At 25.1% G+C, this 23,264-nt stretch overlaps 2 protein-coding genes across 6 annotated transcripts in view; both read right to left on the bottom strand.

Annotated features, from left to right (window-relative positions):
• The window catches only part of LOC114132237 (probable phosphorylase b kinase regulatory subunit beta), a 40,905-nt gene extending 34,800 nt beyond the window's left edge, over positions 1–6,105 (bottom strand). For 2 of the 3 annotated variants that reach the window (XM_050205824.1, XM_050205825.1), the window contains exon 1: positions 5,718–6,103. In XM_050205824.1, coding sequence (XP_050061781.1) covers positions 5,718–5,823 — 106 coding nt within the window. In that variant the 5' untranslated portion in view covers positions 5,824–6,103. Of the gene's footprint in view, positions 1–5,717 lie in introns of all 3 variants that reach the window. The other variant, XR_007605647.1, reaches the window with a different exon arrangement.
• Positions 6,106–11,347: 5,242 nt separating this feature from the next.
• The window catches only part of LOC114132245 (FYVE, RhoGEF and PH domain-containing protein 6-like), a 31,750-nt gene continuing 19,833 nt past the window's right edge, over positions 11,348–23,264 (bottom strand). For 2 of the 3 annotated variants that reach the window (XM_050206464.1, XM_050206465.1), the window contains exons 2-12: positions 17,147–17,228; positions 15,038–16,403; positions 14,828–14,965; positions 14,577–14,743; positions 14,360–14,498; positions 14,196–14,297; positions 14,024–14,123; positions 13,794–13,948; positions 13,496–13,681; positions 12,979–13,082; positions 11,348–11,912 (exon numbers count right to left, since the gene is read on the bottom strand). In XM_050206464.1, the coding sequence (XP_050062421.1) occupies positions 11,873–11,912; positions 12,979–13,082; positions 13,496–13,681; positions 13,794–13,948; positions 14,024–14,123; positions 14,196–14,297; positions 14,360–14,498; positions 14,577–14,743; positions 14,828–14,965; positions 15,038–16,403; positions 17,147–17,228 (2,579 nt within the window). In that variant the 3' untranslated portion in view covers positions 11,348–11,872. Of the gene's footprint in view, positions 11,913–12,978; positions 13,083–13,495; positions 13,682–13,793; positions 13,949–14,023; positions 14,124–14,195; positions 14,298–14,359; positions 14,499–14,576; positions 14,744–14,827; positions 14,966–15,037; positions 16,404–17,146; positions 17,229–20,013; positions 20,577–23,264 lie in introns of those variants that run through there. The other variant, XM_027997654.2, reaches the window with a different exon arrangement.

Below are 23,264 nucleotides of genomic sequence, written 5' to 3'. Positions count from 1 at the left end.
TTATCCCGTAGTCGACTTTTAAAATGAACCGCCCACAAAGGCCGGGATCAATAAAATATTTACCGTAATTTACAGTACAGCATATGAAATTGTAATTTTCTAATGCGATTTATGGTTAAATACCCCTTTTTATTTGTCAAAATTAACACAATAAGAAAACATGAGAAAAATATTAAAAAACCTAGTCAAACTTCGATCAATATTATCCAGTTAGACCGTATGGGTTTCAACACTTCAACAGTCAATAGAAATATATTTTATATTTTAACACTTAATTAAATTTTATTTTTTAATAGATTAACTATATAATGTAAATTTTCTCTCTGAGAAAAAATAGTTTTCTTATTTAACTAATAAATATCAATTGACATGTTATTATAAATTTTTTTTTGTAAAATTAGAGCCCCCGAAAATAAATTAGACCCGGGCCACTAATTTAATTTTTGATCTTTGTATATAAAAAACAATTCTGAACGACTGAACGTAGATGATTTGTCGGCTTAAGATATATTTATCATTGGGTAGTGAAAAAGGTGGTTTATATTTTAATGACCTGAATACTCCAAAATTAAATTTTGTATAGAAAATGTCAATTTAAGAAACTGGTGTATGTTTCAAGTTTCTACGACTAGTATACCTACTAGGTAGTATAATATTATAATTTTTAAATATAACAAAAATCTAAAATTATTTGATAGTAAATCGTTATTTTACGGGTAAATTGTGAATTTCGTATAAATTTAAACTTAAGGTAAAATTGTTTTAATGATTTTCAAGTATTTTGACTTATCCAAAAAACAACGAATATTTCAAATAAGTATAAATAGCCATAAAATAAACGAAGTATTTTGAAATTTAAATTATGTAAAAAAATATTAATCTAAATAACTGGTGAACGGTTCAAGTATCTATGACTTATAGTTTTAGAATAATAATAAATATTTAAAATCCAATTATTTTGTATAGGCATTTAAAATATTGGTTATTTTTAAATAAATGTCGATAAAATTTTTTAGCTAAGTCAAAATACTTGGAAATTTAATAAGTTAATCTTAAAATGGTTAAAAAACTATAAAAATACATAGGGACAGTTATTATTTAAATTATATATACCTAAAGACATTTTTCGACATACCTATATTTCAAATTGTACATAATATATTATAGTATCAAGTGTATGTATCTTGTCACTCGTCATATAAATAAATTTTTATATTTATGAGTATTAGGTAATATAATATATTCTATTAGTTGTTATTTGATTTTTATATGGGTATTACGATTTTATTTTTTTGTTATAATTCAAAAATGAATAACTATAGACTTGAAAGACTTGATTTAAAATAATTAAAAATTTACAGTCACAATTTAATTCTATATTTAATTATACAATCGTTTGAAGTTATACTTATAAAATGCACTAATATTTCGTGGTTAAAAATTTATAAAAATTTTAATTTTGATAGCTAAGGTTTGAAAATGTAATACAATGTTAAATAAGTTTTTTTTTATAATTACCTAAAAATATCAAATATACGATAAAAAATAAAAATACAGTTATTTTTTATGAATATTTCAAGTTCTAATTTTAATAAAATCGTATATTTATTTTGTTATTATTCAAAATATTTTATTTGGACTTCAACAGTTTATTCAGGGGCTCGTCAGGGGAGACTTTGAGACTGAGTCTCCCCCTTAAAAAAACCCAGTTACTTGTAAATAATAATTATTTAAAATAATAATGCATAAAAATATTTTTATTCGAATTGAAAATATAATATTATATAATTTATATCGTTTTCTTTGTTTATTATTATAAATTGAAAGCAACCAAGTCTAAAACCTTTAAATAGTTATTTTAATAGAAATGCTATTTTAGTTTTATCGATGACGGTGACGGTCGCCGTTACAGTGAAACTGCCGCCCGACAGTCTCAATCATAACATGTAAAATGGTACGGCCGGTTTGATGGAGGGCCGGAGGGGGCAGGGAGAATAAGCTGCGTATTATAGACTCTATTGAGACTGGGTTCACGACAAAATTGCCGTACCGCGCGCCGTTCTTAGTCGCTGTCATAATTAATGCATTTTTATGATTTAATAACTATAACACGTTTACTACAGGGTTTTATACTATCTTCTATTTGATATTTGTTATATTTCTAATTATTTTAAAAATGCAAAAAGACAATATAATAGACATATTATTAACTAGTGGTTTTAATACTTTAACTTACGAACAAAAAAATCAAATTAAACTTAAAAATATTAACTAAATATGTAATACTATAATATTATTAGATTTTCAATAACAGGGTTTTTCTTGTTCGTTGTTGTACGTAGTTAATGTTAAATAATTTTAAGTCTCCCCAGAATATTAACTCACGAGCCGCTACTGAATTTATTATTACTTATATTACCGTATAAATTATTACTTACTACACATTAGTACATAATGACATTTTTGAAAAATTCAGATTAGTTTTAAGTCATGACACGTCATTTGATCCGATAGATAATACCGGTGTCACCGGCGACAAATGATCCGGTAGATATAATAAGTAATAACCAGGCGACAAAATAACGGTTATCAAAAATATCCGACGACAACGATAACCGCTGTTAATCAGTTTTATTACCGTGTCGTAGGTATATAACAATAAGACACATTGGCACTTGTACGGCTTTATTAACACATTTTATTTACTAAAATTAAATATAACATACGCATTTGTTAAAAGTCAAAAAGACCAACAATTTTTATAATTCAATGGATATTATAATATTTACGCCATAACATACATCAAAAATACAACAACAAAATTGGGTAGCGTCTTATGACTTATAATTTTGATTTTATATATACCTATTTATCAAAAAACATTTATTTTTATCATATAATTATACCTACTAAAACTTATATTTATATAATAATATTTTTATTCATAATTTTAATTTTATATTTATTTATATTTTATTTCAAATGATTTAATAGGTACTGAGTTTAATACCCTGTTTAATATTATATTCTTACACTTAACTCATTATTTGTCACTATCTATTATCATATACCCCAATAATCAATAACCTTATACTATTTATAGGTAGGTACTTATGGGGATACTTAGGTACTTATATTAGGTTTTAATTTAAAATTATTTATTATAAATTTAAACATTAAATATCAAAGACTGTTTATATTGTAATTGTTTATATTATACTATACGTTTATACCTTATTACTATCTGTATAAATTGAAATTGGGATTTTATTCCGTAAAATAAAAATAATTATAATTCATAATTTTTAACATACAATAATATTATAGGTACCTATTAAAATTTATATTTTTATCACTCGTAATTTTGATTTACCTGATAATTTTAAATCAGGTTATTTTGAGTACAAGATATTTTTTTACCAGATCTAGAAATGCGAATCATATAGGTATTCATTTGTCATCGGATATTATTTACCGGATCAAATAACATGCAACCGCCTTAAGTTATACCCCAAACTTATTCACGTAAACGTTAAACATTACGTCCGTATTTATTCAAAGTTAAAAGTTAGTAACAATAATATAATACTTAATAATTGTATACAATTTGAGATTTTTTATTGGCAAAAAAAAATAGTTTAACCTATCAAATTATTCGTATTATTATAGTAGAAAAATAAATTGTTAATATTATAGTAGATATATATGATGATGATCAACTTCGGGGCTAATAATCGTTTCCCATATGTAGGTATATCATTGAATTAAAGTGTTCTATTCAATAAAATTTACACTCTATACCTATAATATAATAAAATATAGTGAATGCCCTGTTTTTTTTTTTAAATTGTATCAGGTTAATACGCTATATATCTAGTAAAAATAGGAAAAATTATTAAAAAATTATTTTCTAATAACCTAAGAAAAAAATAAAGTAATCAAGTGTGTAACCTTTGCTGTATAGTAGGTCACTATAATGGATGTATTCAATTTGAATCCAGTGATAGGTATCATTGTATACGAAAAACGATTCTAAACGGGGATGATTTGTCATCCTAGGATATATTTTCCAGTAGGTGCTAAAAAGGTGGTTTATGTTTTAATGACTTGAATACCCTAAATTTAAGTTCTTTTATAATTATTGTAAGCCAAACTTATGGAAAATTTTGTATTAAATTTCTAACTTTTAGTAACTTATACAACATTTTTTTTATACATTTTAACTACAAAATACAGTGGAACTTCGATAACTCGAATTGATTGGAGGCGAAAAAAAGTTTGAGTTATCTAAAATTCGACTTACAGAAAATATACGATATATATATTGAAAGGCAGGAGCCAAGGAATTCCTTGGAGTTATCAAAAATTCAACTTCTAGAGGTTCGAGTTAGATAAATCGTTATCGTTACACGACTTTGTATTTTTTTTTTTTTTATATATACATTTTTCCTATAATGACGCTTCGAGTTTTTTTCTCTAGAGCTATTTGAAGGAAAACTCATAGAAAACTTAGTGTTGAATTTTTTTAACCTTAGATATAAATACAAACATTTTATGAATTTTCAACTACAAAATTACATGTAAATTTTCGGGATTTTGACACATTTCATAAAAATTTGGACTTAAAAAGCTTTTAAAAAAAATTGAGACCAACGATTTTTTATTTTTTTTTATTTTTATTTTAATAAAAAAAATTTATAAGAAACCTTGTATTAAAATGTTGAAGAATTTTGAACACCCAAAATTTTTAATTAAATAAATCGAAAAATTGAAAATTGCAGTAGTTGTCTATAAATAGCTAAAAAAAAAACCAGAAAATTTAACCGTGTATAGATAACGTTAATATCAATATTTGGTGACTATTTCAAATATTCACAGTGATTAGTTTTTGAGCTATAAGTTACAATATAAAAAAATCGATTTTTTTTTTTAAACTGCTAGAAACTTCTTACTTTTGACCTTTATAAATTTATAATTCACCAAGGATATTCAATTTGCCACCGAAAACCACCCCAGAAGTTTTAAATTGAAGCATTATTTCGTCAAGTAATGCGGTGTACACAGATACAAAAACAAAAAAATACACATCACTTTAAAATCAATACATTCATCACTCCGTATAGACAATAGAATCTAAAACACAATTACAATTATATTTTCCAAAATAACAGGTAGCTGGTAGGTAGTATAATTACAATATTATATTTTGTTACATTTTTTATTGTTTAAATTTACTAATTTGTTTCATTATAATTCTTTAATTTTAAATGCCCCAATTAAGTATTAGGTACCATTATGGTCATACCTACTATCTTCTTGTTTTATTACATTACCTAATTATAGTCTTATCACTCTTATCCGTATTTTAGTTGTATAAAAGATGAATTGTTTTGTTTAAAATAATGTTAATATACTTATATTGTTATTTTAAAATGTTAAATACCTACTTAATGTCTAAATATTAAATATACTGTAGTACCTATATTTTAGTATAATATGCTTACAGTACTGTACTACTGTATTGTTAAAATAAAAAGTATACGTTTATATATAAAAATAAGCGGAAAGTAGATATTTTAGAATAACAAAATAAATACTGGATTCAAAATAGTATTCTAAAAAAATTTCTGACACTGATAAAAGTTATAGGTATTATTAATCCATATTAATTTATTGTAAAACAAATAGTAAAGGGATAGAAGGGAGAATCATCTAACCTATGCCATAGTAGATGTCCAAGTGTTTGACCGTCTCCTCGTAATTGGATATCTTCAGGTGCAAGTCGACGTCGGTGTCGACGAAACTCGTATTTTTAGCGCTCATCGCGACTGGCCGGGCCGTTATCTACAGTAAATGACGCACCGCGGCAGCTCGTTCAACACTATATGAACACTCAAACACTATGAAATATTACAACAGCGATTACTAACCACAGCACTATTTCTATATTATGGCGTTAGTATTATTATAACAATATTAGCGCTACAACGATAACAATAATACTACGTAGACACTCAATATCATTCGTCGTTCGAGACGCAGCACTAGCCTGTAATCGTAAAAAGACGCACACACTTTTCCGCCAACGGATCGGCTGTTACTAAACGTAAGGCGTGTGTGCGTCGTGCGACGTCGTTTTTACGCACAAACGTATAATGTATATAATTAATTATTATTATTATTATTATTATTACTATTATCGCGCAACGTCGCGTGTGTGCATGCTGACGCGTAAAATGTAAAAGTATACAGCGCGTTCCAAAAATAAACGCAGACTTGTGCAGTATCAGCGGACGACCGACAGACATCGTAAAATGAGATTTAATGACGTACCTACATACTACATACGATGTTTTCGTAACTTGGTAGCCAAAAGCTCGGCGAAAACAAATACTTACAGACTTCCTCATTGTTCCCTTAGTATGTACGATAAGTACGTAAAATAATAAAATGTAAGTAACAGGACCGCCATTAAGGGTCAAACGAGTATCCGTAGGTTAGATAGGAGGGAGGGAAGATGCGATACCCTTCCACTGTAGAGTGTAGACTGGTGAGTTCTGACGATTTCAGCTATTCAATGTCTTGCAGATAGCGTTCCATCAACATGATCATCGCCTTCCCCCCTTCGTTAATATATTCTAACCTATTAATGGTAGGCAGCATTGACATTTGCTCAGAACCTTGCAATTCGCACTTATATTTTCTTGTAAAATGTTCGAAATGGTAACAAATAACTGAAATAACAATATGTAAAATACTTTTTTTTAATAACCTGTATAGATCATATTATAAAACCTTTTAAAGAGTATAGGTAGATAGGTAGTTTGACAGACGTAGGTATTGTACAATTATGTTGAAATATCGAGACACTTAATTTATAGTTATTACCTACTAGCATTAGTAAAGACCAGATTATCGTAGAATTGCATCTTTTTATAGCAATATGGTGTGTTATAAATCTTATAGAAACAAGCTAAAAATTCAAATCAAGGAATGTAGATTAATTTAAAGAAAGTTTTATTTTGCACAAAATTGCACATTTTGGGGTTTTCATAAAAATGTAATAATTAGTGCTTGTGTACAAATATTTTTGCTCCATAATCTTTTTCATTACTACCTATATTATATTATTTTATTAAGTATTGGACTATCTAATAATATAATTATATATTATATATACATATATATCGATATAATACGACGTACCTAATTAAGATAATGACAATACTACTACCTATACAATTGTTGATTACATAATATACACATACAGACCGAGACCATACAGTACTAATGTACTATAGTCTATCCGCAGCAGCCGTAGTCAACTCATGTTTTAAACAACAATAATTGTTTAGGTAGTTGATAGGTACTTGATATTATATGCATACATACAGATAACAGATACATAATTTTACAGAAAAAAAACCTTAAAATGTACCTGATAATACATATTCATCAAATATTATAAAACGGTTAATTATTATTTTATTTAAATTAAATTATTTAGTTTTATTTTTATTTTATAATTTAATATGATACCTATAATATAATAGTTAATAACTTATTACTTAGGTATTTAAAAAAAATTATATAATTCCTTTGGGCCAGCACAATTTATTCTCAACTCGAATTAATTATATGGTTTTCTGTTATATTTGCTGCACTTAAATTTAAAAAATAAAAAATAGTTTTATGTTATATTTTATAGCTTTTGTTGGCCATTATAACAGTACTATCCTGATTAATTATTTTACTTTTATATGGTTCATTGTTACATAAAAGTGATGTAGGTAGTTAAAGCTTTAATGTCTTCCTGTATTTTACTTTTAACTACATTCATTATTTGATTAGGTTTTCACTTTTCATCATATTTTTTTTATACAGTAAATACCTACACGTTTTGTAAAAAAAAATACATAATAATAGTTTAAGTAACTATATATTATTTAGGATACCTCTATACTACGCAGTTTTAGAGTTTTAGATGATTTAAACCAATTTTAATATATTGAAATATAGCATTGCCGCATTGGATAGTATTGTTCGGAAATTAATGACGTGCAGTTTTTATTTGTGTAAATAGTATGTTTTCTTAAAAAAAAAAAAAAAACCATGAATCATGAAACTAAATGAAATCAGAAAATAATAACTGTAACAAATTTACATTAATGTAAAAAAAAGTTTTATTTTTAATTATATTGGTTGTACAGGTATGCAGACAGCAGGGCCCTATACAATTTGTTAACACAAGAACCCCACAAAACCTAGTTTTGGCATTGGTAAGTTTATCTAGGTAAATTTACCTAGACATTTATTATTAACCTATAAAAAATTTTAATTTGAAATTAAATCTTACTGTTCAACCAAAAGTTGAAAAAATACCAACATCCACATAGTATTACATTTTGTAATCAGAAAGATAATTTATAAAAAAATGAATTAACTTGGACTAAATTATGGTTTATTACAAATTCCACAACTTCATACCTATCTCTCCATTTATCACCATTGTTAAAGTTAATATAAAAAGAAGACTATCGTTAAGAAAAATTTCAGAAATAAATTTTTATTGTATTCTTTTAAAGTAATACATGCTTTACTATAGTCTTATAGGCTGTCTGTAAATTTTCTTTTTTATAAAATTTTAATTTAAAATGTGTATAATTTACATTAAAATAATATGAAAATAATATATTTTTTTCTTTGGTAAAGCGAGTATACACTTAAAGGAATATTTTGATAACCATAGAATTCAAAGATTTTTGTTCTGGCATTGGACATAGGAAAGATTGCATTGAGTATTATGTAAATAATAATTATATAAATATAGTTTTTTAACAAATGCTAAAGAGTTAAAAAATTATTTTGAATAAACTAACTTACTAACATTTACAGGTAGGATGGTTAATATAAAAACAATTTTCACTTGAAATGGCCAAGTGTAATTTTATAATGTTTAAGTTTTAAACTGATATTAACACTTCATTAAACATAAATTACTTTAAAGTACATCAATAGTATAAAAAAATCATAATATGACAATTAATTTTTGTATTTCCAATAATTTGGCTTATTGGGCGGTTTCAGAGTAAAAATACCTATTGGTTATTATCAATATTGTAGAAGAAAAGCTTATATAGAAGTCAATTACCTAAATATTAATAAAAAAATTCATGCTATATTCCTTTAAATTGTTCCTTTAAATTTGTGGTGTTTTAGACAGTTTCAAATTAATTAACTAAATTATTAAATCAAGAAATATGTACATTAATTATTTTTATTCAAAATCATTAAATGATTAAACAAAATAGTAGATAATTAATAAGTCTTCTTTACAAGAGTTAAAAATATATTTAACAGGGTTTGAACCTAGTGCAAAAAATTTTAAATTATTTGAAAAAACAAATTATAATGGATACTTAAAATAAGCAATTAAATTAAATAACTATTTAATTACTTATGTTTAAAATTTTTTAATTATTAACTTAATATTTAGACTTCTATTTATTTTATTTTTTAAACTCTACTTTTTTGTTTGTTAGTATCCACCTTTAATAATAAGTAATAACTAATAATGATTTGTAGGTAATAAATATTAAATACAAGATAATGTACACTATAATGAGTAATGAGTTATGAGTACAATTATTTGTTGAAAGTCAACTACCTACAGGTTTATTTAAAATCTATTTATATTGACCAATTGACCATCAAAAGTTTAAAAAAAATGATACATTGCAAATAATGTAATAAATATTTTATTTTAAAATCCTGTCATTCAATTATTTGGTACCAAGTGGTGTTGATTTGTGTAATCTTATATAAAAAAAACTTAGCTTGGACAAGTTAAAAATATTTTTTAACCAAGTTAAATTGAAACAAATAATTTTAAACAGTTTTAAGTTAATAGTTAGGTACCTGTTATTTGTTTTTAACTTAATTAAGTTCAAAGTTTTGAAAACTACAATATTAAAAAATTAATTATTTTAAATAAATAAACTATACATAAATAGCCAATACATAATTAAAAATATTTAACATCATAAGTATTATTGAACCTGTTATTATCTTCATATAATAAATATTTTTGCTGTTATTTTTAAATATATTAATATAATTAATTCACATACTCATAATTATAGCACACGATTTGTTAAAAATATTAATATTACATGTCATTACCTAAATTATTGAGAACTGCCTTTTGTCAATTAGAACCATATTTTGTATTCACTCAGTTTTGTATAAAACATAAAATATGTATTTGTAATAATTTACTGATCATTATTTATTTCATAATATTTTATTATAGTATTAGTTAATATAATATAGTAATTGTATATAGTACTAGTATAATATTATCTGTATAATTTTTTTTCTTTCATTTCCCCTTATTATATTTATTTAATTTGTGCAATGCATGTATGAACTTTCACCTCTAGCACAGCCTATGGCTTTTGAGGTGATCCAACATAAATTTGTTTGTTTATTTTAATACTCAGTAAATATTCTTGATGGAAATTTGATAAATTATTACTATATTAGAACAAATTAATTTATTATCAAGCTTAAAAGTAAGATTATAAGAACATCTTTTATTATATCTTGTCGGTTTCAAAATTTTAACTTTTAAGCAAGTTATGAGCATTTTTATATTTTTATATTATACATAAAATTTAATTAAAAATAAAAATATTATAAAAACTGGCGGTTAGGCCAATTCACTTAAATATTAAATTTAAAAACAAAAAAATTGATTCAACTGAAAACAAATTTGCTATGTAGTTATTGTAATATGATTGAAACTTGTAAGACAGACAACACATGAAGGTGTCTTAAATTAATGTCAAATCATTAAAAAATTATTATTGACTAAATTTAATAACCAACAGTACTTTTTAACCAGTTTAATTATCAATGTTACTTCTCTGAATTCTTATTTATAGCTTAAACAAATCAGATACTTTGACATTTATTTATACGTTTATGGTGTTGATAAAGAATAATACATACAATTTTAGAGAATTATAAGTATCTAAATGTAACAAAAAATATATCAAATATTTGAGTTTAAAATAACTTAATGATAGATAATACATACAAATTACTAACATTATTTATAAAATTCAAATGCAAATTTTATTATTTATAATGTTAAACATTTAAACATTTAGTTTAATGCATTTATAATTTATTTTTTTACGTAAAGATCGTTCTATTATAAGAACTTAATAACATTTATTATAATATTTATAAATGTGACATATCTATGACAATATAGTGTGGAGTATAGATATTTTAAAGTAACAAATCCAATTAAAAAATTATAGAAATAAATACAGTGAAATGATTTGAAATAAACATAATTTAATCACTAAAAAACAAATTTCTTAAATTAAGTGCAAAAATTTAACAAATTATAATGATTTGTATAAAAATAAAATATGTAATAGACAACAATACTATAATTTTTTTTTTTTTAATTAAAAATGTTTGCATTACATATACATTTTGGTCTTGACTAAAAGTTGTAATGAAATAAACTTTGGTCTTAATATAATGATGAATAATTCAATGACTTAAATAAAATAAAAAACTCACACAAAACACACAGCATGCACACATTATTCATAAAATAAAGGCACTAATTATTAATACTATTATGTATGTTTATACATTTTCTTATTAAAATAAAACAGGTTTAGATTATATCTAGTGATATATTTAGATATTTTTAAAAATTGGAATAGCACCATAAAAATACATATATTGCGCCATTAATCTAATAACTAAAATATAACTATGCAGTATATATACTTAAAATTGATTGTGATCTCTGTTGTGAATAAACATGTTAATACTGAAGGAGATCTCATTTTAATTTAGTCGCTTCATTAAGAGTATTGATCCATCTGTAATTAAAATCAATAGTTAGGCAGATGATATAATTAATAAATAGAATACAATTAAATTTAATGGGTACATAACCATGTTTAAGTTTTTTTTATTATTATTACATATAAAAATATATTGAGAAAAGGATATATCAATAAAAAAAATAGTGTTATATTCATATTTTATAGTGTTAATCAAAAATTATATTGTTTATTTTGGCTGTTGTATTACAATTTTATTATTTTAACATTCTATTAATTAGAACCTTTCAAGTTATATCCATGGTTTATTATAAACTCATTTTATTAAGTTTTGCTTATTCTGATTTTTTTATGCATTAAATTTACTTCCTGATTGTAAGTCATTATTACTACAATATATAGTGTAATGTGGTCGAGGATGACCAGTTAAATATAGGATATTCAGGGAAGACGTTAGTTACTTAAGAATATAATTTAACCGTAGCTCGGGAGCACGAATGGTACTTAGGATACAAATAAATGTGGATTGATCCAAATAATTATTAATATATACAATTTTATTCTTACTTAATAACAACATGTACAAAACCGTGGGGCAGTCTTGGAGTTCGTGTGCGCGTGATTGTAATCGCAGGGAACTGCAGGTTACATATTCGTATTTAGCCAAAACTTTACACTAATAAAACATGAGACATCACAGGAGGGGCTTAATATCTATTCAGTATTATGTTTGGTTTATGAGATATATATACTATATAATATGTAGTATGTATAGGTAAAAATATAATATGTACCTATTGTGCGTATTATTATGTTTATAAAATATAAATAATTATGTAACAATTGTTACAATAGTATTATGAAATATTTTTTCCTAACTTTAAAGATATCCTCTAGAATATTTTATACAAATTATTTGATAATATATTAACATTCATACAAATTTAACTAACTTCAAATACGTATAGGCTGTTTTATGGATTTATTATACATTTTTTATAATTGTAAATATTATAAAATATTTATTACAATATTTTTTTAAGTCAAAGCAAATTAAATAATCTAACAAAGTCGAATTTAAACATATTTATTACAAGCATACCTCTTAGCCAACTGTTCGGTATCAGAGCAAAATATCAAAGGGTTTTGTCCAGCATGAGCCAATTGAAAAACACAACTTGAATCAAATTCTTCATAGTTTGTACCCTGTGAAAAGTATTAAGTTAACTTTAATATTATTATTATGTAATAATTGATAATTCTATAAATAATAAATAAATAGTTAAGCGTTTAATAGTCTGTAAACAAAGAAACATGTAAATCTGTTTGACCATAGAAGCATGGTATCCTGAACTATGGAATCACAAATACATTATATATTATTATTATTATTATTATCATACATTCGAACATGTACTTTAGTTACAAATATTTTAACATTCTAACAATTCTAACTACACAAAAATACATTTTGTATTCTTGAATTCATAAAGAAATCCAAAAGTAGTTAAAAAGATATAAATCAATGAGAACAAGAAAAATATAGATCATATCATATTCCATGGTTAATAGTAATACAAAAATAAACTGTTACAATAAATCTACTATAATGTGCTTACTTCTGGAAATGTTTGAACACTATACCCAAGAACAGGTATTGTATTCAATGCAACAACATCTTCAGAAGCTTTGTACATATACAAAACTTGTTCTTTTAGAACAAACCAAAATCTTTTCCATGATTTACGTTTTTCCCTTCGATATAACCATCCACTCATTTGTGAGCCGGAATCGTTGGCCATTACCTATACATAATTATTTAAAATATTAATTATACATAATTTGTTGTCTATGATATGACAGTAAAATGATTTGATTTTTTAAATTAATAGCTCAATTTATAATAATAATAGTTACCTCTTTTAAACGTTGGGGAACATACTTAACAAGTTTTTTTGAGCTCCATACACCTGACTTCTTAAAGGAATTTTTTACAGTATCCACCATCTTGAGAATTTCAAAATCACTATTACTAGACGATTGACGCATTTCCAATATTTTGTCTTCAAACTCTATAAAGTAATTATACTCAACAATAACTAAAACATCAATAAATTATTATTGCTCTATTAAAATATTTAACATACCTTTGAGCAAATAATCATAACAATCGTCACACACTCTTGCAGACTGAAACTTCATGTAACGAAGTGGTGCTTTGTTTTCTGAACAGCTGCTACAAACTACCTACTCAAAAGTTATGTAAATATCAATGAAAACAATTTATTATAATTATTCAGAATAAATATTCACACATACTTTGCCACATGCTCTGCAGTGGTGTCTACGGAATGTAACAGTGAATTCTGTGGCACACGATTGGCACATAGTCACACGACAATCTTGAATCCATATTGGTGCCTAATTTAAAAAAAATTAAAAAATGATACACAGCTAAGCCAAAAAAGCAAATTAATATTTACCTCATATCCCAATTGAAGTGGTTCACATCCAATGTTCTTTGAGACAAACTTCATGTTTAGAAAGGACAGCTGTTTGTTAGTGTGTTCTCTAATTGCCTTTTCCAAGGTGTTAACCCATTCTTTAAGCTCTGCAGCAGATCTTTAACACATAATTTATAATGCAAGGTGTTATACTTATATAAAATGTTATAGAATATATAAATATTGAAAAACTAACTTAGCCCTAAGAGTGAAGCTTCGAGTTATTGTTATTATACTAAATTCATTGAGGCAGTTATCGGTAATAGGAAGAAAGACTTTCATACCACTAAGTGGAAGCTCATAATTAATTTTTAATCCTGCAACTGTGCCATAATACGATGTGTATAACAAGCAATCATTAAGCTGAAATAATATATACCAATTTCATATTATAAAAAATCTAAATATATATATTACATTATAAGTATTTGTAAGTAATAATCATACCAAAATAAAATATCGAAGTTGCATATCTTTTCTGGACAACTTATACAATTCACCTTCTTTAATAAGTTCACGACCTGGTTTAATTATTATGTAACTTCCTAATAGTGATTGTAACTGTAAAAGTTTACTAACGCAATCCTGAAATTTAATAAATAGATCAACATTTTGATGAAACCTATAAAAATTATTAGAAAACCAACAAAAACATACCTCATGCTTCATACTTTCATTGGCGTGATTGGCAACATCACACACAATACCTAAGGCTACTATTGTATCTTGATAATCAATTGACTCTTCATCTTGATTTTTCAAATAACTTTCCAATAAAAGTCTATACTTTGTAATTCGCTGAATTGGAGTCAACATATAGTGTTTGATGGTCAGTTTTTTACACACATCAGACGCCTCAAAGTCCTTTACACACTTTTGAAATCGTGGGTATTTTTGACAGTATTCATCTAACAAATTACTTTGACTTTCAAAATTTCGTATGTAAGTTGAGTAAAGTTTAAGAAAAGGTCCTTTTTTTACTATCACATCAGCAATTTTAGGATGTTCATTCCAGTTTTTCAAACGACTCTCCATGTCTTGTAATAAGTCTTCATTTAGACTTAATAATTGAGGAAGAGGATTGATTATTTTTGATAGATCAGTAGATGGTATCAGTTTCGTATCACCTCCAGTTTGTTCAACAAACATAACAAATGTTTTGCATAATAGATTTAAAACATCTATAAATACTTTTTCGGTTGATATAAGTTCTTCAACAGTTCTTAGGGATTTTGCTTTGGTAGGTAATTCTTCTGTTTCAATATTGTTAAGAGACAATGTTTCGTCAAGTTCTAGTTTTTCATTGGGTTTTTCATCTAATGATGAATGAGAATCTGTATCATTATCTTCTTTCCCAGTGTTTCCATCCTCATTTTGACTGTCATAAAAAGAACTACGTTTCTTTTGTTTTAATATTTTTCCTTTACCAAATGACCCAAACCAATTGACAATTTTTTTCCTAACAGAAAATGATTGGTCTGTAGAATCACTAGCAATGGACGATTTTTCATCATCAATAGTCGTATTCATAATATCATCTAAATTATTAATTGACATATCTAATTCACCATGAAATACCACATATTCATTTAGCAAACTGTCATTTTGATAATCTAAATCTAATTCATCGTCAGTACATTTGTTAATACTGTTATTATTCTCACTATCTATTATGTTATTTTCTAAAATACTATTTACATTATGAGGAACTTCTAACTGGGAAACATTAGAATTGACATCACTATCATTCTTTATTTCTTCATCATTTTTATTTTCATTAGGCTCACAACTTGCAGTTTGATTAACAGTTAAATTTACAGTTGATTCGAGTTTTTTATTAGACTTGACACTAGGAAATTGATGTTTGACTTTATAAGGACTAGTTTTCAATGCAATATTATTTGGTTTTGGAAGCAGTGGAGGTTTGATTGTATACCTTGTAGCTGTAGTATCCAAATTACACTTTAAAACTGATACATTATTTTTGTCATTTTCGGTAACCATTATATGTTTTGGACATATCCTTAAAAAAATCAAAAATGCATAACTCAAATCAGATTAATATAATAAAATTTAACTTAAAATATTTTGAATATTATTTTATAATAGAATATATTTTGTAACAGAATAATCTAAATCTTACTAAACTAAATTTGGTGAATAGTAATAAATATTTTTCTTACAATTAAGAGTTTTTAATTTTAATAGAATATATAAGTATATATATGAATAATACCTATTCATTTATAATTAAAACCATAGGCACAAATTGCAGGGGTGCTAAGGGTGCTTAGCACACTCACTTTTAATGATAGCACCCCAAACCCCGTAATTACCTATAACTTATATAGTGTTACAACCATAATAATAACATGTATTAAAAATTCATTAACAAAATCATTTAATTCAAGTTTATTTAAAGACTATCAGACTTATCAGTTATTCACATTGAAAGAGTTTTTGATAATGAAATTATTTTAAATAAGTTTGCTGAAAATAAGCTTACATTTTCATTCAATTTGTATAGTAAATTAAATTAATTTGTTTTCCTTAAAATGTTTAGTTATACTTGTGAGATTTACATTTTATTAATATACCTATATGGTATGGTACTATTGAAGTGAGCGAGGAGCCCCTCACGAGTTGGGTCTGTTTCCTTAAAAATTTTGGTACTTAAGCCCCCCTAATATTTTCGGGTAATTTGTAGCTACGATTAAAACAAAAATAAAATATTACATAATCAGTTAATAAATTATTAAAACATACTTTTGTGGTTCATGGCAACTGCAGTCACTTGAATTTGTAGGAAACAAATTTGGTTTTGGTAGTGGAAGTGGCTTTATTTTCTCTAAACAAAAATTAAAGGAATAGTGTTAAACATTTGCTAAAATTAATTCATAATATACCTATATATTTTTATTTATTATGAATTATGAATTAGTCAAATATTTTAAATACCAAATCCTGTATAAGTCAATTATAAATAATAAGTCATAATTTATTATTGCAATGTATCATTTGTCATAACTTACAACAAGTACAACTAATTAATAAAATATCAGTTAAATATAACTTATTATACTAACAATTTCTTTTCATTTTGTACCTTATTGAATAGGTAGCATTAAAGTTAAGTGTAATGAGTAATAACTACCTATTAAATACTATACATATATGATATAAGCAGATTCTAGATATGTATTAGCATTATAATAAATTTATTTATAATTAGGTATCTTTCATAATTTTTTTATAACTCAGTATATTTTGTTTAGACTTGGTTGATAAATTCTTACAACTACAATTCATTACATTTTGAAGAAAAAAATGTTTATATTACAGCTTATGAGTAACTTATTTTACAAATTAAATAAATAGATAATAACTTATACTAATTATATCAAACATAACGTTAAAATCTAATATATATTTTTTTTAATACTATGTATATTATACTAATTATACTAGTTAATAATTTTTAGATAAAAATAAAAATAATTTTTGTATGTAACACTAGGTATCAAAACCTATTTTTTATTTAAATAATTAAATAATGATATAAAATAATGATAATAATATAAAAATAATTTGGATTCAGTTTAAGCATAGGTGCTCGCCGAAATTTTACTAGGAGAGAGCATGTTATAATTTATTGTATAATAAATAGTAATTTATCTTAAAACATATTTTAGAAAATCCAGGAAGGGCAAATGCCCCAGCTTGCCCTCCCCTTCCGGGTGCTTATGAGTTTAAGTTCAATAGATGTGTTTATAATAAGGATAAAAATAAATATTTTATTTTATTTATCTACCTTTTTTTTACACATTACAATTATTATAAGTTTAGAATCATTAATCCTATTATACATTTATTTTTTATAAAATAAATAATATATATATATAATTGTATGTGTTAAGAACAAATTATCACTTATGGTCTTCTTACTAATAATTTTACATAGCAAATTTTACAATCAGAAAAATTCATTCTATTCTAATATTTTTAAAATTAGAGTGATTACAGTACTGACATATTTTACCATATAATTTAAAGATAAAAATATTATTAGGACTTCATAATTATTTTTTTAAACATTTTATTTTTAAATAAGTTATAAGCATTTTAAATTAAAAATATGAGAGTAAAACGGATTAGTCTAAACAAGAAATTTGTTATGTTATGTATTAGTAAGACCAAGAGAACACAGTGAATATGACATCCTCTTGATTAAAATTTGATAGCATACTCGACTATAAACCATGTAGTATATTAAAAAAATATTACCTAGTACCTACCTACCTAGGTAATTAAATTTTAATAACTAATTGGTAAGTATTTACTGATGATTAAATTCTTAATTTTATACTCAATAGAATAAGTTTACTAAAAATAAAATAGTAAATAGGTACATCACAGATAAAGTTATTTATAACAAATATGTGGTTATTCAATCTTAAACTATATCTTAAATATTTATTGAAATTGGCTAACAAACATAAGATAGTATTAAGAGGATGCTATACACGTAAGTGTTGTCTTTGTTTTACAAATGTATGATATAGCAAATTTGCTTTTAATAGAATTTATTAAGTAGTTAACTTTAATAATGGAACCAATCAATTTATTATTAAGTTTAAAGGTAAGAATATTATCTTTTATAATTTCATTCATTAGGTTAGGTTAGGTTCCTTTTATTTATCTTTTATCTCTCGTCAGTTTCAAAATTTTAACTTTTAAGTAAATTATGAGCAATTTTGTCTCGAATTTTGTATTCTATTATTATACATAAGTTGTTTAAAAATTAAAAAAAACCATAAAAAACTGGCAATTAGACCAATTTACTTTAATATTAAATTTAACAATACAAAATCAGTTTTACTGAAAACAAATGTGATATTTTGTATGCTTATTAGACATAGACAGCACATATGGATATAGTATTCTCTTATTAGGTAGATCATTAGTAGTTATAATTTCATAATTCCAGAAGAATCAATAAGTGGTGTACTAACACAAAGGTACTAGTAAATTATTTTTAAATGCATTTAAGGACCTACCTATACATTCAATTTAAACCTTAAATAGGAAGTACAATAAATTTAATAAAATTACACATACAAATCTTCTTAAGATATTTGTCAATTGTTTTAATGAAAAAAAAAAAGTAAGTAATATTTAAGTACCTATTAAATGCCATAAAAATATCTTTGTTCTAAATATCATAGAAATATCATTGAAGATAATATATTCTGTTTTTAAAAAATTATGAATTGGTTTAACTTAATATATTTCTAACTTCTAATTATCTTCTTTAATTACAAAAATTAACAAATTAAAAATAAGTATGTAATATGCTGTGTAGATATATAAACAACTTATTTTAAGCAATGCTAATAACTTTGACTTTATGTATTTAATAGGAAATCTGATATAAAAATTTTCTAAAATTTTGGGTTAAAATATAAAAAATTAAGTAGCTAGAGAACATAATATGACTACAGGTAGGTAATAGAATTTATAAATTAACCGTTTCAAAAAATTAATAAATTGGTTTATTGCACACTGCATGAACCATGCATAAAAATGGGTGATAATAATAATGTTTATTGACCATAATGAAGAACTCTGGTTACCTGGTGTGTTCATGATTTCCCATTTAGACTTTGAGTGACAAAAACAACATATCAACAGATGCAAACAGCTAATAGCTGTCAACGATCTGGTTAACAGCTCTCTACTTAAACAAGTATAACAGTCGTTGACTAGCTACAAATTTCAGAGTTACTTCCGGACCTGCATCGTAATGTAACTAAGAGGTTCTTCGGGAGCGAGGAGCGAGACGATAAATAAGTATGTGAGAAAGATACTAAGAATACTCAATAGTTATGCAAAGATAATTAGACGAGCCCGAGACAAACACTAGTACAAAATATCGTTGGCAGCCAAAGTCAGGTAGACGGGTGATGGAGAAGCGCGGGGGCCAAGACAAAAATCGAAAACGGACAACAGCAATCAAATTAGCGAACTACCGAATAAAGCGAGTAAACTTTAACAATCATAATAATAATAACAATAATAATAGAACGAACGCGACATCCGCTGTGAAGACTGGACAGTGGACACTGATAATAACTATTACACTGATGATAAGTGACGCAGTACTCGTGCGCGTGCGTGCGAGACAAACTGGTGCGTGTTCCGTGACGTCCGTGAGTGCACTTCTAGTCCGTAGATAAGAAATACTCGACTGCCCGTTCGCCCTCCCACTCAGCCAAAGAATGAGCACCAATAAAATGATAAGAGAATTTTGACTATTCAGGCAAAATTTATTTTTTCTATTATATTAGTCGGGTGATATAATATAGAGAGCAAAAAACTCGTAAACGAAATAGAAACAGAACGTTTAATGAAAACGACGAACATTATCAATGGTCGTCCACCAAATACACAGGTAAGACAGTAACATAGGTACTACATTTTTTCCCATGGTTTAATGTTAAATCGCATTTCAATTTTACCTTGGTATCTAAGTGGTATGCCATATTATATACTATCATGTATGATCTATTACACTATTACATAATTTACCTTTAAAATAAATATAAATATAAAATTAATTTTTTGTCTCAAGTCCGTATAAAATGAGGTAGGTAGGTACCTATTACCTATGTAGCGATGGTCAGTCATTGTATCTATACGCAAAAACAAAAGTCGATCCTTAAGTTGACTTCTAAAAAATGTATATTTAAATTGACTCCCAAAGCCCCCTAAAATATTATGATTTAACAATAAATTTATTTAATTATTCATTTAATTATGGGTTCTCATATTATGTATATGAGTTTAATTTTAAGACGTCATTTGTACTTAACACAAAACTAGTTTGCCTTGTGTGAATCTAACCATTCCAAAATCAAAATTTAATTCTCTATATTAAAAAAAATATTATGTAACGATCAAACACTTCAAACAAATACTGCAATTATTATTGTAAGAAGCTCGAATTCAATAAAACTACACTGGAAACCCAATTTTTAGAAATTGATATGTCAAAAATACGACACAAGTGTAATTTTAAAGTTTTTATGTAAAAAATATTAACCGAAAAATATAAGTAACGAAGATTAATTTAATACAATATTTTTATTTTAAAAATACATAGGTACAAGCAGGCCCTTAGGTTAAGTTAAAGATATTTACATAACTCAATTATAACAAATAGACAATAGTAAATTATAGATAGTTACAAAAAAAAATAATTATCTAAAAAAATGTATTTGAACGGAATAAATCTTATAGCTACTGATAAGTATCATTGAATACGAAAAACGATTTTGAATGGAGATGATTTGTCAGCCTAGGATATATATTTTCCATTAGGTGGTGAAAAAGGTGGTTTATGTTTTAATGGACTGAATTCTCCAAAATTTAAGTTCTTTTATAATTATTGTATGCTAAACTTATGGAAAATTTTGTATTGAATTTTCAACTCTTAGCTACTTATACAAAATTGTTTATAAATTTTTAACTACAACATTATTTGCAAATATTCATGATTTTGACGAATTTTGTCAATATTTGAACTTCAAACACTAATAAAAAAGAAAATGCCAATCTAAATAACTGGTAAAATTTTCATGTATCTATACGACTTATACTTTTTGAATAATAACAAATATTTAAAATCGTTTGAGGCTAAACCGTTATTTAACGCGGTTTTGTAAAAATTTAAATTTCAAACACTCATAAAAATTTTTTGTCTGAATCCGGTAGAGTTTTTTTTACAGATATTTGAAGAAAAATTTATGGAGAACCTTGTACCAAATTTTTAAAACTTAGTTATAAAAGAAAAAATTTTTACGATTTTCCAACCACAAAATTACTTGCAAATTTTCGCAATTTTGACATATTTCGTATAAATTCGAACTTTAAGCACTTATAAAAAAAAATTGTGACTAACGATTTCGGATTTTTTTTTATCACTTTAAGAACAACTTATAAGAAACTTTGTATTAAATTTTCAAGATTTTCTGGTCAGCCAAAAATTTTTTACGTTATTTAAAAAAAAAATACTTAGAAAAATTGAAAATTTCAATTGTCTATTAATAGTTCAAAAAAAGTCAAAATTCTTTGAAAATTTAACTGTGTTTGGAGAACGCTAATATAAACATTTGGTGAAAATTTCAAGTATTTACATCGATTAGTTTTTGAGTTATAGCAAAATAAAAAAATCGATTTTGCCGAAAACTGGTTTTGCGTAAAAATTCCCGTTTTTCCGTCATTTTTTTGGGGTTTTTCCAGATTCATTAAAAAAATATTGAAAAATTTTAACTTTTGACTCCTCAAAGTACCAACTAGATTCAATTTCCTTTGGGACTGAAGTCAAAAATCGAAGCATTTTTACTGCTCCAAATGTTGTCGACAGACACAAAAAAAAAAAATAAAAACACACATCACTGTAAAATCAATACATTCATCACTCCGTTCAGAATCTAAAAAAAAACTGAAAATGTCAATCTAAATTATTAGTGAAAGGTTCGTGTATCTTCAACTTATACTTTTTGAATAATAACAAATATTGAAAATCATTTGAGGATGAATAGTTATCGTTACGCGATTTTGTACAAATTTAAAATTCAGACGCTATAACATTTTTTTCTTCTTCAAGTTTTCTCTATAGCTATTTAAAGGAAAACTTATGGAAAATTTGAATTTAATTTTTCAACTTCAGATGTGAATACACAACATTTTGCGAATTTTCAACTATAAAATTATGTACTTGCAAATTTTCAGGATTTTGACGTACCTAATAGGTATTTTGTTCAAATTTAGACTTTAAACGCTTGTAAAAAAAATTGTAGGTATACATGGGGATATTCTACAA

This window comes from Aphis gossypii, chromosome X (genome assembly GCF_020184175.1).
Source record: "Aphis gossypii isolate Hap1 chromosome X, ASM2018417v2, whole genome shotgun sequence".
Classification (NCBI taxonomy): domain Eukaryota; kingdom Metazoa; phylum Arthropoda; class Insecta; order Hemiptera; family Aphididae; genus Aphis; species Aphis gossypii.
The sequence above is the reverse complement of the archived record's forward strand: the minus strand, read 5'-3'. Positions and strand labels throughout refer to the sequence as shown.